Here is a 16491-nt window from a genome sequence, read left to right as displayed (position 1 = left end):
AACTCATATTCCTAAGTGGGTTAAGTGAAACAAACACAACAGTTGAGAAATAATAAATGCGAAGAATATTTTCTTAATAGATTCGAATATATTGAACTTGGACAGAGATGCCAGAGCATATGCAAAGAAAATCAAAAGTAATGGACTGAAACAAATTGAGACAAAATCAAATCTCAGGCGAGTAAAGAACCTCTCAGAAACTCCACTAAAGAACTAGAAAATCAAATCGAGTGGAACATAGTTTTTTTTAGCAGATCACTAGAAAACAAAACTAGAGAGGCAAATAATCAAGAAAATAGATTTTTTTATGGTTCATCTTCAAAGAAGATCCTTTCATAGTATTTTTTTTTCTTCTTATTTTGTAGAAAAAGAAAACAAATGAACAATTTTAAAAAGAAAAAAAACCAGACACAGAGAGATTAGCCCAAAAGATTAGAAGAAGACATTGGAGGTTCTTCTCTTCTCATTCTCAAGGCTTGAGAGCGAGAGCAAACCCAACCTTGGCACTCTTCTCGATCGCCTTAGAGTCAACCTCTCCAGAGATGGTGATGAACGACTTTGGACGCCACTCGTGTTGGATCAACGCGTTGGCTATACCCGCATTGTTCACGCGCGCCTTCACTGTGGTCAATGGGTCCAAAGCGTGCTGAGTACCCACGGTTATCGAGTTCACCTGGCTCTTCAAGTTGTGGCTCACCTCAGCTCCAACCACCGTGTTCTTCAACGGGTTGACAATGTGGTAGTACGATGCAGTCAATTTCTCACCTTTGTCATTCCTTAAAAAAAAACAATTCAAGAAAAGATTAAACCCCACAAAAGTAAAAATTGAATTATATAAGTGCAGACACTTACAAGGTAAGAGAAGCAATCAAATCATCCTTGGTGAAGCTCACACCGGTATTGAAATGCTTGAAGTTGCCAGATTCGGTGTCGAAGGAGACATCGGTACCAAGAGCCAAGACACTGGTTCCAATCACACCGGAGAAGTTGACAACGGGGTTAGCTGTCAATCCAACGCTGGTGCAGATACCTGCATGTGGGTGCATATACTGGAGCTCAACCTGAGAACAAACCACACAAAACAATTGTTTCTCAAACAGATTCATACATAACAAAACTATTTAATAAAACTATAAATGAAAGTTATTTAAATTACCTTGGCGGATTTTTGATCAGGCACCTTGGCGCTAACGATTGCCTTCAATCCAGGGGTAGCCTCATCATAGGTGAAAGTGGTCAGGATCTGAAATAAAAGCAGAAAGCAAACATGTCAAAGCAAAGCTCATATGATCTCTAAATACAAGATGGTGTTTAAGTAAATGCTTACAGAAGAATCAGAGGCAACTTTGATATCAGCAGTGAAGTTCTTATTCTTGATTTGGGTAACTACATCACCCAGAAACAAATCTCCCTTGTTTGTTCCACTTGTAGTGATTGCCTACAAAAAAAAAATCATCACAAACACAGATAAAGTCTCTGACTTTTAATAAGAAAGCACTAATCATCACATAAAGCTCAAAGCTTTATTCCGACAGCGATGATTAACAGACAGAATAAAGACAAGAATGACTTACAACACCGGTTGAAGAGTAAGTGGTGATACTGAGCTTCTGGTCTCCTTGGTAGTCCTTGTACAAAAGATCTACAATACAATCCAAAGGCAACAAATTCAAAAACTCATCCTACAATCGAAACACTATATATAGATCCGTTGACATTTTCCAGATCCGCCAAGAAAACTCAAAAACAGCTAAAACAACGAGTGACTTATTCACAATCATACACAAAAAAACAAAAAAACATATACGATTAAATCTAAGGAGAAACGAAACAGTAGCAGCTAAGGATGCACACAGAACTTTAAAACATGATTGTTATTCTTCATCATACCTCTGGCCTTTTTGCCGATCTCGGTGTAGAGTCCTGGACCTTTACCCATGATTGTTTCTTGAAGAAGTTGTGATGGAAGAAGACGAGAGAAGCAGAGAAGTAATGGCTTTTCTTTTTTTTCTGGTTAAAATGAGGAAGAAAAAAAACCTATATATCTCTTTTTTTTTCCTCTTTATCAAGCAAAAATATCTCCGCCGTTGGATCTATACTACTTGAGTCGGTTTCCCTTTTTTACAACCGTTGATTAGTTTATTCTCCACGCACCAAGTAATTTTTTTTCATTTATCTCCTCGTCCATTCTTTATTTTATTTTTATTTTGGCCTTTTCCATTTTCATTGCGTGGCACACAGGCCGGCTTCTCTTATATATTTTTTACTTCTTCCCCAAAGTTCTCTTTGTTTAAATCATTTTTTTTACTCGTTCTATATATTTAGATTTTAGTAATCTTTCATTGCATCACCATCTGATTTGTTATTGAATTTTGTTTAGATGCTTTTAGTGTTACTTTAAATGATGTTCTTATTGATTTACATCATTTACTTCTCTATTAGCTTACGGAAATTATATTTGGCAAATTAAGATTTAATATCATCAGAAACTGATTGAAAATACATAGAGAATGATTGGACATTAGCTTTATCAATCAGTATCTTAAAATCCCATGCCTAGAATGTGATATAAACCCTACAAAATACAAGCTCTTAAAACAAAACAAACAAAAAAAAAGCAATAATAAAACTTTAAATATTAATGACATATACATGTCGTATTCATAGGTCCAATACAAAATAATATGCCAAAGTTATTGGTAAGGAAATTATCATTCCAAATATCACCCTGAAAAAAAATACAAAATAATTAAAACCACACAATGAAATTTTGAAAAAAGAGAGAAATGACAATATATTTACCCCGTACTAGCGATTTCCGGATTAACATTATACTCTTTTGCGAAAACAAATGGCACAATCCCTTGTGGCAATGCAGCCTACAACAACATAAATCAGAAGAAACTGATTATTGTTTTGATAAAACACTTATTAATGGATTGCAAATTTCAAGTTGTTTACCTGTAAAACTGTGACTCTGAAAAGAGTACTTCGTAACCTGATGCTAAATGCAGAAGCAACCATAAGAGCTGGTCCTATTACAAACTTGAGGACCATTGTTATGATCGCCATTTTTGTTCCACATGCTATGATACTACTTTGTGATGCCATGAAAAGACCTGTTTTATCAAAGCATTGATAACAAGATCCAAAGCCATGTAATATGGTTTTTATAAAGTAATTTGTATAAACAAATGTGTTAAAATATCAATGTAAAGTAACTTTGAGAGTTGCCACTTCTTTTCCATTTAATTATATCAATCAAAGAACTTTTGACCTTGGTGTTCCTAAATTAATTAATCTTTTGATTTATACTTTCCTTACACTAAATAAAGCTCCAGTGAGCTATATACATTTGTTATCTATCTTATATATATATATATATATATATATATATGTTTGCTTAATATTAGCCTAACAAAAAAAAAATCTTATGAGTTGAATCTATACTTGTTTTGAAACTTCCAGTATGTTTCATATTTTATTTTGAGTTGGTTCATTGTGAAACTATTATATAGAATATATGGAGTGATTACCTAAGCTGAACATGGCCATTCCTAAGCCTCCATCAGATATCATATGTACTGATTTACCGATCATCTCAGGCAATTTCCATCCCAATCTATAGGAAAACAAGAAATAATGAGACACATTTTATGTTATAAACTATAATAAATAACAAATCTGAATAGGTGGAATATCATTAGACTATCCCACTTAGATATTTTTTCTTTTAAAGTTGAATTTGTACATTAAAAAATTAATGAAACAGAAAGCCGAAAGTAGAAGAAGCATTACTAAATCTATAGGTTCTGTTCGCTTTTCTTTTTTAAAAAGAGAAAAATAAACCTTTACATGTGTAAGTTGATTTATCAATTCATTTTCAAAACAAACTGATTATGCTGATTGAATTTTAAGATATATAAGATGAAACTGTTTCACCTGAAATGTAAAGTAGCCCAAACTAATCCAAACAACGCTGCGTATGTATTAGGATTGATTATAAGCTTTTGCCAAGCCTTCAATAGAATCTTCCCAGTTCCAGGAGATCTTGTTCTCACTATTGCTACTTCTTCTTTTGGCTCTTGCTCTATATCAGCTTCTTCATTGTCATTGCCTTGTTTTACAAGAAACACATCTTTGATTAGGATAAATGCTAAAGGAATTTTTTTACTGAAAAGGTGAAAAATATATAAATATATTAGCTACCTCTGTGTTCTATGGAAGCTCCAGAAGATGTTATCTTCCTCGCGGCATTAATCTCGAATAAGAAGAGCAAGATGTTGTACCAAATCAAGCTCTGCAAGACAACAATCTGCACCAAGATGTTCACAGCTGCATCTCCATCGATGGCACTTAAGATTGGGATTCCAAGAATGAGAGTGTTTGGCAACACGGATACAGATAATCCGGTTATGATCCAACCCAACTTTCCTCCTCTTCCTCCTGTTGGATGCCAGAATCTTAAAACCACGGCTAATACAACAAAGGCGAAGATTTTCTGGAGAATGTCTGAGAGAATGAGTCTAGGGCTCATTTTAAAAGGGTTGTTTTGGGAGATTACTTGGAAAGAAAGCAAAGGGACCGAGAATTTAGCGACGAATTTGTTGATGCCTGCGCATTGTTCGAGAGAGAAGATATTTAGATGTTTTGCAGAGAGGTAACCTAGGATCATTGCAACATAGAGAGGAACCGTTGCTGAAAAAACATGGTAGACATCAAGCCAAGAGATCATCTTTTCCCTATATATTAAACAATTGGGGTTTATTGTCTGAAACTATTTAATTTCATACAATAAAAACCCAAAGAAAAAAACAATGAAAGATCTGAAAGAAAATAGAAGGCACAGTTTTCTTTCAATTATAATGGGAAAAAATCTGTTTGATCTTGTGGTATATATATATATTGGTAAAGTCGATGGCTTTTTTCTTTCTTTTGTTCAAATGTTAAACTCTTGAATTTCAAGCTGTTTGATTCCACAATGGAATTTTTGTTTTAAGGGGAAAAATGATGAGGAAGTTAAAGCCTGGGTTTGTAGAAATTCTGCACTTAAATTTATTTTCTTGTTATTGTTACAAAACAGCTTGGCCAATTCTTGTGGAGATGGGTTTAGCATACAATAACCAATCATTTTCTTTAATTTTTTGCCATTTTCTTCTCACCAAATATATATTACTAAAGGAGGAAAAACAACAAAAGAGAAAGAGAAGGCTGTTTAATTTGTCTTTTGCATGAACAAAGAAGAGCTAAATATGCTCCAACAGAACTTTAATTCTATAGCCTTTGATTTTTTCTTGCATAAGATACTTAAATTAAATTGAAAATAACAATAATGTCTCTTTTATGCATATATAATGGGTAGCCTACTGTATAACGTATGACCATATCAGGTCAAAAAGGATACACAGTACAAGGTATAATACACATGGAGTGTACATAATACTTAGCCGATATTCTTCCAACTAAGATCATAGGCTTATGATGAAAATAAAAACAAAAAGAATAAAGAAGTGAATTGGGAGGGAAGTAATCATCAAGCATAATATTTGTTTGTTTCCAAATATGTTTTGAAAATTGAGAAATAAGCATTTTCCATTTATAAATATACGTAGAACATTGTGTCTTTTTTTTTTTGCTAAAAATAGAGAACTGTCTGTCTTTTAAGTTTGCTTCTAACAAGAAGGAAGAAAATGCTTACCATTTTAGATTGAACTGAGAAACTTTGGAACAATTGAAAGCTGAATTTGTCTGTGAAAACGAATCAAAGCCTCATGGAGTTCTTTTAAAAAAATGTTAACTACAATGTGTTAATATGGAAAATATTAGCAACATAATTAACTCCAAATCAAATTTTATTATTTTCATTTGGTAGAAATTTAACAGTTGTATAAGTATTTACTTTAAGTTATTTTCTTAAATTTATCAAAAATTCTTAAATTATAGTCAAACTGAGGCTTTCTGAAAAAAAATTTGGTACCAATAGAGGATATATATAGTTGTACCCATCAACAACTTAATTTTAACCATATTTAAGCTTCATACCCAATGAAAGATACACTTCTTAGTTCTTTTTATTATTATCTTTTGAAGTGAAAGACTAATATTAATAAATACAAAAGCAATGACCTTTATGAACAAAGAAAACATAACATGTAGTCATAACCTTTTAAACTGAACTAATAGATCAATAAATGTAAAGCATATCCCAGAACATGTTATCATTAAAAACTTATAAATAATCCTATTTTTACCCCAGATGAAAAACAAAGAAAATAAATTGGGAGCTAAAAATAATAATTTTAAAAATAAAAACATAGAAATTGTCCACAGATAAAGAATGACGGCCCTCCATCCTTAGCGGTAACTTCCTAAAATTGGAGATTGCTTCTTAATCAAGTTTATTTAAACACCAATCATTCACGTTTCTGAAAATTCGCAGTACGTTTCATCATCGTAAGGCTTTAGGCTCTCAAAAGAAAAATAAAACAGAAAACGACCTAAAGCCATGTTGAAAGCTTAGTAATTTTTCATTTAAATCTTATCCCCTTAAGAAAACAAGGGAAAAATATTTATATTTTCATATAAAAACTGTTTTGTTTTTCTTTAGATCAAACGTAATTTTTAAAAGATGGAGATGGCTAGGTTGTTAAAGTTGATGTGTGTGTTCTGTATTGCTGGTCTGATTCCGACCATAAAAGCCAACATTTCGGAGTTGGACGAGTATTGGTCACAACGAGCCGACGAAGCCCGAGAGTTCACTCTTCAAGCTTATCATTCTGATCCTTACGAAATCGTGGATCACTTTCATGAACGTCACTACGAGTAAGTCAAGTCTATATTTATAACTTTGAACCAATAAAATTACTAATGTTTGATTTTGTTTTGGTTTGGTGTATATATATATTTGTATACAGCAACTCTACTGATGATACCACGACAGAGGAACATAGTAGCAACTCTACTGATGTTACCGCTACAGAGGAAGATAACAGCAACTCTACTGATGTTACCGCGACAGAGGAAGATAGCAGCACAAAGCCTGAAGAGGAGGGAACTGAGGTCATTGAAATGGTCGGAAACTCGAAGAACAGCACTAGAAGAAGCTTAAAAGGTAAAGGCAAAGGAAAATGGAGCAAGCTTAAGGGACCGTGTACAGCAAGTAACCCGATTGATAAATGCTGGCGTTGCCGTTCGAATTGGGCTAACCGTCGTAAGAAGCTTGCAAAATGTGTCCGCGGGTTCGGCCACGGGACGACCGGTGGGAAACGTGGACGTATCTACGTGGTTACAAGCAACCTCGACGAGGACATGGTGAACCCTATACCAGGGACATTGCGTCACGCCGTGATTCAAAAGGAACCTCTCTGGATCATTTTCAAGAACGACATGAGCATTCGTTTAAGTCAAGAGCTTTTGGTTAATAGCGACAAGACGATCGATGCACGTGGAGCTGATGTCCATATCGCACATGGCGCAGGGATAACGATGCAGTTTGTGAGAAATGTTATTATCCATGGACTGCACATTCACCACATTTCCGAGAGTAACGGTGGTATGATCCGAGACTCGGTAGACCATTTTGGAATGAGGACTAGAGCCGATGGTGACGGTCTATCTATATACGGCTCGTCTAACATATGGATTGACCATGTTTCGATGTCGAAATGTCAAGATGGACTCATTGATGCCATTGTTGGATCCACTGCCATTACAATCTCCAACTCTCACTTCACTCACCACAACGACGTGAGTTCATTACCCATATAACCTAGATTCTTTTTTTAACACTAGTCAAATCGTCTTTACATCATGCAAAATATGCGACATAACCTAGATTCTAACGTTACATTTATTATGAACAATAGCTACTAGAATACAAATGTTGTTTGTGTAGGTGATGTTGCTTGGTGCGCAAAACAATATGAATGAAGCGGACCAGAAGATGCAAGTCACAGTGGCTTATAACCATTTTGGTAAAGGGCTTGTACAGAGGATGCCAAGGATCCGATGGGGATTTGTTCACGTTGTGAACAATGACTACACTCATTGGGAGCTTTACGCTATCGGAGGTAGTCAAGGGCCGACTATTCTCAGCCACGGAAACCGATTCATAGCTCCTCCACACTTACCTTATTACAAAGAGGTAACTGAAAAGCCAGCAAAAAAAGGGTAACAATGCATGTAAACTAATGAAAAAAATAATTAACGTAGGTGACAAAGAGGGATTATGCTTCGGAAGACGAGTGGAAACACTGGACATGGAGATCTGAGAAAGATATATTCATGAACGGAGCTTTTTTCAGACAATCTGGGGATCCTCATTACAAAAGTGCTCACACGAGAAAACAAATGATTAAACCTAAAAATGGATATGCTGTTTCTAAGCTGACCAAATACGCAGGAGCACTTGATTGCAGAGTCGGTAGACGCTGTTAGAACATCTCCTTTTTATTACTTCATTGTCTTAATTAAAGACAATTTTTTCACCATTTTGATTTTTTGATTCTATCTAGATCAGGATATTACAGAATTAAGGGGTGAAAATTAAAAGCGTTTTAATTTGTATATGTATTTTTGTGTTAAGACTTAAGAACAAACACAGCAACAAGAGTTATTAAAGCGTAAGTGAAATAGCTCATTCTTGTACTTTTGTGATGACTTCTCTTGTATTTCAGCAAATTCATACTGGGTGACATTTCGATTAATATTTAAAATTTGATTATAAAGTAACATAGATTTAACTATGCTAAACACGCAAAATGTACTATTCCAAAAAAAAAATTGTTAGAAAAGTTCTAACGCGGATATGAGTCTATTGTAAAAAATATATCCCGAATTAATATAACTTACTAAAATGCGTTACCTCTTCAAAAAATTTAAATTTTTGGTATGTGCAATCAGCTATAGTCATTTTTTTTGTTGTCTCTAAACGTGTTTAAAGGGGATGGATGGCGATGATATTAAAGAAATCTAAATACCTAAATACACATTTTTGTCGGCTACTTAAATACACATATATAATCCCTTATATATTAATTGAGGAACATTTGAAAAGATGTAACCTCAATTTTGTATTAATTAAAAGAGGCCCCAATGCATAGGTGGCACTCAATTAGGTAGTCAATTATATTCAATTGAAAAATAAGTAGGTCCACATTCGATTTTTATATGTTGTTAGATACATAAGTTGGTCAAACTATATGATATAATGATATGATATGATATTTTCTTTCCTTAAATAAAACCTACGGAATTACCATAAATGACTAATATATATATGACAATTAATGAGTTTAATAATAAAGATTTGATAACAATGTATATCTCCTCCATCATTTTTTATTTAATTTTATATTATTAAAATAAATTAAACAATCAAATTAGCTATAAAAATAAAATTTAGATTTTTTCGTATATGTTATATTTTGAATTTTTAAAAACGACAATAAATGACTAAAACTATTAAAATTATTATGTTAAAAATTAATGATCAATGGTTTAACATTTTTATTATAAGAAGATACACATGATTTTAAAACCATATGAGTAAAAAATATCATTTAATAATAAAATAAATATATATATATATATATATTAAACACTATATACCATAAGATTACATAAATATTTTAATATTAAAACTTTCAATGAATTTTCAAGAACATTTATAAATTATAAATTTATTAAAAATTTCAGATTGAAAATTTTGTTATCGATGATTTAAATATTTTGTTATAAAACGATATGAACGATCATAGAACCGTATGATTATAAATTCTTATTTAATAAATAACTATACAAAATATACTATTCCTAGAAAAATAGGTTAGTTCATCTTAACTTATATTACACTTTTTATTAAACTAACTATCGAATTGATAAATAACGTACCAAAAAATGTTTTGCACTTTCCTTAAATAAAAGCTACGAAATTACCTAATATGATTAACGTATATGTGAAAATTAATTATAATGAATAATAAATATTTGATAACAATTTTTGTATCTTAGTTCTTTTTTTAATTTTATATTATTAAAATATATTTAAAAATCACATTAAATATATAATATAAATAATTATAATTTTTCTTATATGTTATATTTTGAATTTTTCAAAACGTCTATAAATTATTAGAAATTTGAAGATCCCCACTCTGAAAATTTTGTGATCAATAGATTATTTTTTTTGTCATAATAAGTTACAAATGATCATAAAATTGTATTAATATGAACTTTTATTTAATATTATAAGAATATACACATTATTTTAAAACCATATGAGTAAAAAATATCATTTAATAATAAAACATATATACTTATATATATATATATATATATAGATTATACTATATACCATAAGATTACATAAATATTTTAATATTAAAACTTTCAATGAATTTTCAAAAACATTTATAAATTATAAACTTATTAAAGATTTCACATTGAAAATTTTGTTATCGATGATTTAAATATTCAGTTATAAAATGATATGAATGATCATAGAACTGTATGATTATAAATTCTCATTTAATAAATGACTATATAAAATATACTATTCTTAGAAAAATAGGTTGGTCCATCTTGACTTACATTATATTTTTTATTAAACTAACTATCGAATTGATAAATAATCTACCAAAAATTTTTTTGCACTTTCCTTAATTAGAAGCTACGAAATTACCTAATATGATTAACGTATATATGAAAATTAATTATTATGAATAATAAATATTTGATAACAATTTTGGTATCTTAGTTCTTTTTTTTTAATTTTATATTATTGAAAGATATTAAAAAATCACATTAAATATATAATAAAAACATTTATATTTTTTTTATATGTTATATTTGAATTTTTCAAAACGTCTATATATTATTAGAAATTTGAATATTCTCACTCTGAAAATTTTGTGATCAATAGATTATTTTTTTGTTATAATAAGTTACAAATGATCATAAAATATAACGCATATGAATTTTTATTTAATAAATATTCAAACTAAATAATATATATATATATATATATATATATATATATATATAAATACTAATGATTTAAAGCAACAAGATTGGCTGATCAATTTAGTCGTCCAGTTGAAATCTTTCAAAAGTATGTGAAAGACTAAAGTCAAAGTAAATATAGATTTAGAATAGTAGTTATATTTTACTAACCAAATACCGAAAAAACCGAACCGAACGAAACCAACCCGATATCCGGGTTGAACACCCGTAATCCAAATGAAGCCAAACTATTGTTTCATTCTCCAAAATATAATAAAAATAATAACTTAATCCCGCGCAAGGCGCGGATCTTATCCTAGTATATTATATATACACGGCTACTAGCTTGATCTGTTTTTTTTGGTTTAACAATACCTGTTTCGCAAATTAATAAGTTTGAACATAGTTAGGAATTAGGATTAAATAATTAACTAATTCCGATTTGGAAACAAATACTAGTTTTTTTAATCAAAAGCAACAAATACTACTTATGAATTAGAATTAAATAGTCAACTTATTCCGATATGGCGACAAATACCGGGTTGTTATGGGCTTCAATCTTTATTGTCTTTTATTTTAATTGAATTCAATCTTAATTGTCAGAAACTAGAAAATTTTAAATATAAATGATAATGTATATTGGCTAATAATATATTGACAAAGATATGATGTGATGCTAAAAATAGCCAATATATCATATGAAACAGAAGTGTATAATATTAATAATAACAAAAAAACAAAGATTCCTAGTACTCACTACTTGCAATGCATACTCGTAAAAAGAAATATTTGAGGGGCAACCCCGACATTTCCTTAAAGTAAACACATACCAATGCTTTCAATTAAAGCAACTATACGATTTGGAAAAAGGTTCAAACTTGATACTTTTTTTTTGTTCAACGGTTCAAACTTAATACTATATATGGTTTTTACAGGGATCCCGGGTATATTTTTTGTCCACAGTTTCATTTCATATCCAATTAAAAATAGCGTACTTGAAGCTTGCTTATATACCACACCGATGTCGCAAGTGAAAAATAGTCATTTTTACAAGAATTAATTTATAAAATTGAATGTCCGGTTTACAATAACCGAGTTTATACCAAAGAAACAGAGGAAGCAAGTAGCAAGTAATATAGTTTCATTTTTTTTATGTGTGTTTATTTCCATATTTGCCCCTTTGCGAAGACCGAAACGGATAAAAAAAGAAAAGAATCCGCTGTTAAAAAATATAAGGGGGGGTTAGTGGGAAGTTGATTCACACTGATTTCAAAAATCAATAGAATTTTAATTCTGTAAGGATTTTTATTGATTCTAAGAATATGTCTTCCCATATTTGTAGAATCCATATATTCTTTTGGCTTGATTGGTGATGATTTATTGGGATTTATGTTAACTTTTTCTACTAATATTTATCTAATTTCCATATAATATATGCAAATATGGTATGTTGAATTCTATATAATGAAAAAGAACGTTCATAATTGTTCTTTGCTTTTTGTCCATCGTAGAGAGCAGAATTGGTTTTAGCTTGTGCTGGATTACATAACTTTCTACGGAAGCATTGTCGGTCTGATGCTTTTCCAGAGGAAGTGAACACTCCAAACAATGACCAAGCAAACTTTGAAGAAGTTATACATGTGGGTGCTCTCGAATCTCAACAAAGAGAATATGCTAACAACTGGAGAGACTCAATAGCTTTAAGTATGTGGAATGACGCTGTAGAAGCTGGAAGTCAGCGTTAATGGTTACTTCTACGTTTCTCAATGATTTATAACTTATTTTTTCATTTGTGATGGTGTTATTTTCTGGATTTATCATTTTAGAGAAACAAGTCACATTAAAATGATATGATTGAGTTATAAATAAAACGTGGTTGAGGTTTGTTGGTATGATTGTTTATTCATGCCACGTTTTGGTCATTGAGAAACAGGATTGTTATTCAATAGGAAAAACAAAACGTGGTGGTGCCTCACATATAAACAATCACGTATGATAAAAGAGATATTGATTTTGTCATCTCAACTTTAAGAATACATGAGTTAACTATAGTATTTTGAAAGTTATGAGTAATGAGTTAAAATGTAATGAATCTTTGTTCCAATAACACCATAATTTAATAGAATTAACAAATCAGAAAATACTCAACTTTTTGAATAACAAAAGATTTATATGGAATTTTAAAATCACCAAAGCAATAACACAAGACTTTTTAGGAATCTAAGAATCATGTTACCAATAACAATAGAATCTTTAAATTCTTCAACTCCTTAAAATTCCATCTCCCACTAACCCCCCCTAAGACAGCCCATAGGAAAATGGCCCCTGGTTTTGTGTAACGATAATGGTATCTCTTCTCTTTGGTCCCCTGTTTTATATCTCATTCTGTCTTTTCAATCCATTTCATGATATAGGTTCTGAGTTTGATCCCGTGACAAAGTCTCTGTCTTTTGTTGGTTGGTGGGTTTTTTGAGGTTCATGGGGTTTGAAATGAAACAAGAGAAAGACGTTTTGGGACTGATCCCGAGTAAGAATCAAGGTAAGGCTAGCAGCTCTAACCCTAGTTCTGTTAAGTCTCCTCATAATAAAAACAAGAAGAAGAAGAAGAATAACAATAATAATAAGAAGAAGATGGTGATGGCATGGCGCCCGAAGAAGACAGATTCTCCGGCGGAAGAGATAACTGCGGTTCGGCGACTGTTGCTTACTTGTAAGGAAGTGTTCTCCAACGGCGGTCCTGGAGTTGTTCCGTCTGAAGATAAAATCCAACAGCTACGAGGAGTTCTTGGTATTAACTTCTTGATTCAAATTTCTTGTTCTTGGTTTTCCATAAAAGTTTAAATTTTTGATAATATAAAATATAGACAATATGAAACCAGAGGATGTCGGATTAGCTCTGACCATGCCGTTTTTCCGACCAGTCCCCGGACCGAGAAATGGGTCTTCACCACGGATAACGTACCTGCCTCTACACGAGTGTGAACAATTTTCGGTAACTTCACTAAATACACACTCTCTCTCTCTCACTTGTGTTGTCTCTTGCTTGTGATATAAGTAACCATGGTTAGGGTTTTACCGCAGATTGCGATTTTCTGTTTGCCGCCTTCTGGTGTCATTCCTCTTCATAACCATCCAGGGATGACAGTTTTTAGCAAGCTTCTCTTTGGTACAATGCACATCAAGTCGTATGATTGGGTGGTTGATGCTCCATGTAAGCTTACTTGCATTTCAAGAAAAATCATAAGCTATAAAACCTTTTGGTTTATTATTATCTTACAATAAGTCTTTGGTAGGTTCTTAGATATTCTAACGTAGCCACTTTTAACTATTTATCTCAAAGATATAATCCCAGTTTAGTAAAAGATTATAGGCAAGAATTAGAGCAATACTGATAATGGAGGTGTTCAACTTTTTATGCGTTTTCAACTCAAAAGTAAAAACCAACTGTCAATTTCATGTACTTAAAAGTTATTATAGATCTTATGTCAGTGCTGATGTATGCTGATTCGTATGGCTGATCTCACTTTAGGACCGACCACATACTCTATGTACGTCAGATCTTCCTACTTGTGTGGTGTGTCAACAATTTGGGATTGGTCCCTAAGGAAATAAGATTCTATGTCCCTCTGGTGATATAATTGAGTGTCGGAATGTACCCTATTCTATAGTTGCTGAATGATATACAGTTTGCTTTTTCCATTTTCACGTTTTTAATTATTAGAACACATATTCATTGGTTTCACTTTTTAAAGTAATTCGGTTATATAATACTATAAAAGTCTTGAAGTTATGCATAGATTAAACGTTGTTAATTTACTTGGGATAAGCTTTTTACTCTTTTTACTCTATTTAGTTAATGTCTTTTTTCTGAATGTGATAATTAGAGTATTCCGATAGCTACTATTCATATGATATACAAGTTAGTTTTTGTCGTCCATATAATATTATTTTGTTTACCAAATTCTGCAATGTTACCCATCAAAGCATCAATAATCTATGATCTATACCTTATCATAATGTAAACTGAAAATCACTTTTTATTTTATCTCAGTCGCAGTGAGAGATCCGAAAACGCGGCTGGCAAAATTGAAGATGGACTCAACGTTAACCGCACCATGCAACGCCTCCATCTTGTACCCCGAAGATGGCGGTAACATGCATCGGTTCACAGCGGAAACAGCGTGTGCGGTTCTAGATGTGCTTGGCCCTCCTTACTGCAATCCAGAAGGCAGGCATTGCACTTATTTCCTAGAATTCCCTTTGGATAAGTTCTCATCAGGTCAGCTTATTATACTTAATGAAACAACAGCCTTAACTAGTTGCAGGTAATTGGGCTAGATAGATAAAAAAGATTTATATGTGATGGCTTTCAGAGGAAGACGACGTTTTGAGAGGTCAAGTGGAGAGAGAATGTCATGCCTGGCTGCAAGAGAGAGATGATAATCCAGACGATCTTAACGTAGTTGGAGCGTTATACGGAGGTCCAAAGGTTGAGGACTGAGGGGTTTTTATCCATTGCATTTCGAATTGTTTTTTTTTTCCTTTTAAATTTCGGCTTCTTAGTTTAAATTCTTCTTTGTACATAAAGGAAAGGAAAGGTAAACATGAAAAAGAAAAGATCATCACTGTTTTAGCTTAAATCTTCGGTCTCTGTTCAAGTTTTTTTTCTTTCTGATAGTAACCAAAATAAAATAGACTTGATCTGAATCAGCTTTTAGGATATTATGATAATGTTTGGATTTTGTTTTTTACTTTAAATTTTCATTGTTTTTTTCTTCTTCTTTTTGATTCATTTGGATCTGATCTCGATATATTTTAAGATAGAAAAACCGATATAAAATCATCTAAACCTAAAAAGTAAAAACAATATGTTATGCAAATTGAATGAAATGAATATAAACGAGTTGAATAAAGATAGTGAGAGATTTTTTTTTGTTCCAGTGGTTCCTCTCCTATAAAGAATGACTAGACGAATCATTACCTGGTTTACTGATTTTTCAACAAATACAATATATCTGTAAATGGCGTAATTTTTTTTTGCTGAAGCCAACGAGAACCACTGTAATTTATTTCTGTACACAGTCAACTATTTGCAATTTTGCAACATAGACCAATTTCCAAACTGCTGCAAAAAAACAAAACTGAAAATAATTCAAACGTTCCATTGTTTTATTAGGTTTGGAATGTTGCCCTAGTAAAGACAAGTACTTGTTAAAAAAAAAACAAGTACTTAGTACTTCGATATATTCCATAAGATGCTCTAGCAACTTGAAATGTATAAAGAATTGAGTTTCACCCGGCCGACATCTCAATTTCCACGGAGAAGAATAAGCAGTGATACGTACTACTAGCTGTACATGTACTCCTTCAACTTACTCCTATTAATTAATATTTTCTACGAGAACGAAAAATGATTAAATCTGAATTCATATATCTTGGATAATGCATAGAGATGGGAGCATTAACCCAAAATAAACTAATCATTCAGTG

At 31.9% G+C, this 16491-nt stretch overlaps 4 protein-coding genes across 6 annotated transcripts; 2 read left to right on the top strand and 2 right to left on the bottom strand.

The window, feature by feature from the left end:
• Positions 1 to 284: 284 nt before the first annotated feature.
• VDAC (mitochondrial outer membrane protein porin 3-like) lies at positions 285 to 1982 on the bottom strand. Its single transcript, NM_001301927.1, is given in 6 exon segments — positions 285 to 776; positions 853 to 1061; positions 1157 to 1243; positions 1328 to 1438; positions 1575 to 1642; positions 1891 to 1982. Coding segments are annotated over 6 exon segments (831 nt in total). The 5' UTR covers positions 1940 to 1982; the 3' UTR covers positions 285 to 469.
• Positions 1983 to 2171: 189 nt separating this feature from the next.
• On the bottom strand, positions 2172 to 6090 carry LOC103846442 (auxin efflux carrier component 8). Its single transcript, XM_009123366.3, has 6 exons — positions 4210 to 6090; positions 3943 to 4117; positions 3537 to 3622; positions 2962 to 3119; positions 2803 to 2879; positions 2172 to 2728 (listed from the first exon to the last, which is right to left on the bottom strand). Exons 1-6 carry the CDS (start codon positions 4733 to 4735, stop codon positions 2662 to 2664), a joined length of 1089 nt encoding a protein of 362 aa, XP_009121614.1. The 5' UTR covers positions 4736 to 6090; the 3' UTR covers positions 2172 to 2661.
• Positions 6091 to 6383: 293 nt separating this feature from the next.
• On the top strand, positions 6384 to 8730 carry LOC103846441 (probable pectate lyase 19). Its single transcript, XM_009123365.3, has 4 exons — positions 6384 to 6822; positions 6915 to 7746; positions 7895 to 8143; positions 8212 to 8730. The coding sequence occupies exons 1-4, from the start codon at positions 6629 to 6631 to the stop codon at positions 8434 to 8436; spliced, it is 1500 nt and encodes a 499-aa protein (XP_009121613.1). The 5' UTR covers positions 6384 to 6628; the 3' UTR covers positions 8437 to 8730.
• A 2444-nt stretch (positions 8731 to 11174) lies between these two features.
• LOC103846440 (plant cysteine oxidase 1) lies at positions 11175 to 15663 on the top strand. Of its 3 annotated transcripts, none has more exons than XM_009123363.3 (5): positions 11175 to 13789; positions 13923 to 13993; positions 14083 to 14212; positions 15053 to 15280; positions 15375 to 15641. In XM_009123363.3, exons 1-5 carry the CDS (start codon positions 13480 to 13482, stop codon positions 15500 to 15502), a joined length of 867 nt encoding a protein of 288 aa, XP_009121611.1. In that variant the 5' UTR covers positions 11175 to 13479; the 3' UTR covers positions 15503 to 15641. The 3 variants fall into 3 exon arrangements, with proteins under 3 accessions (XP_009121611.1, XP_009121610.1, XP_009121608.1); XM_009123362.3 differs by having other exon boundaries at positions 13881 to 13993; XM_009123360.3 differs by having other exon boundaries at positions 11179 to 13789; positions 13866 to 13993; positions 15375 to 15663.
• The last annotated feature ends 828 nt before the right edge of the window (positions 15664 to 16491 follow it).

The sequence above is a fragment of the Brassica rapa genome, chromosome A10 (assembly GCF_000309985.2).
Source record: "Brassica rapa cultivar Chiifu-401-42 chromosome A10, CAAS_Brap_v3.01, whole genome shotgun sequence".
In the NCBI taxonomy this organism is placed as follows: Eukaryota; Viridiplantae; Streptophyta; class Magnoliopsida; order Brassicales; family Brassicaceae; genus Brassica; species Brassica rapa.
Note: the sequence above shows the minus strand (reverse complement) of the source record. Positions and strands in the feature narration are given on the sequence as shown.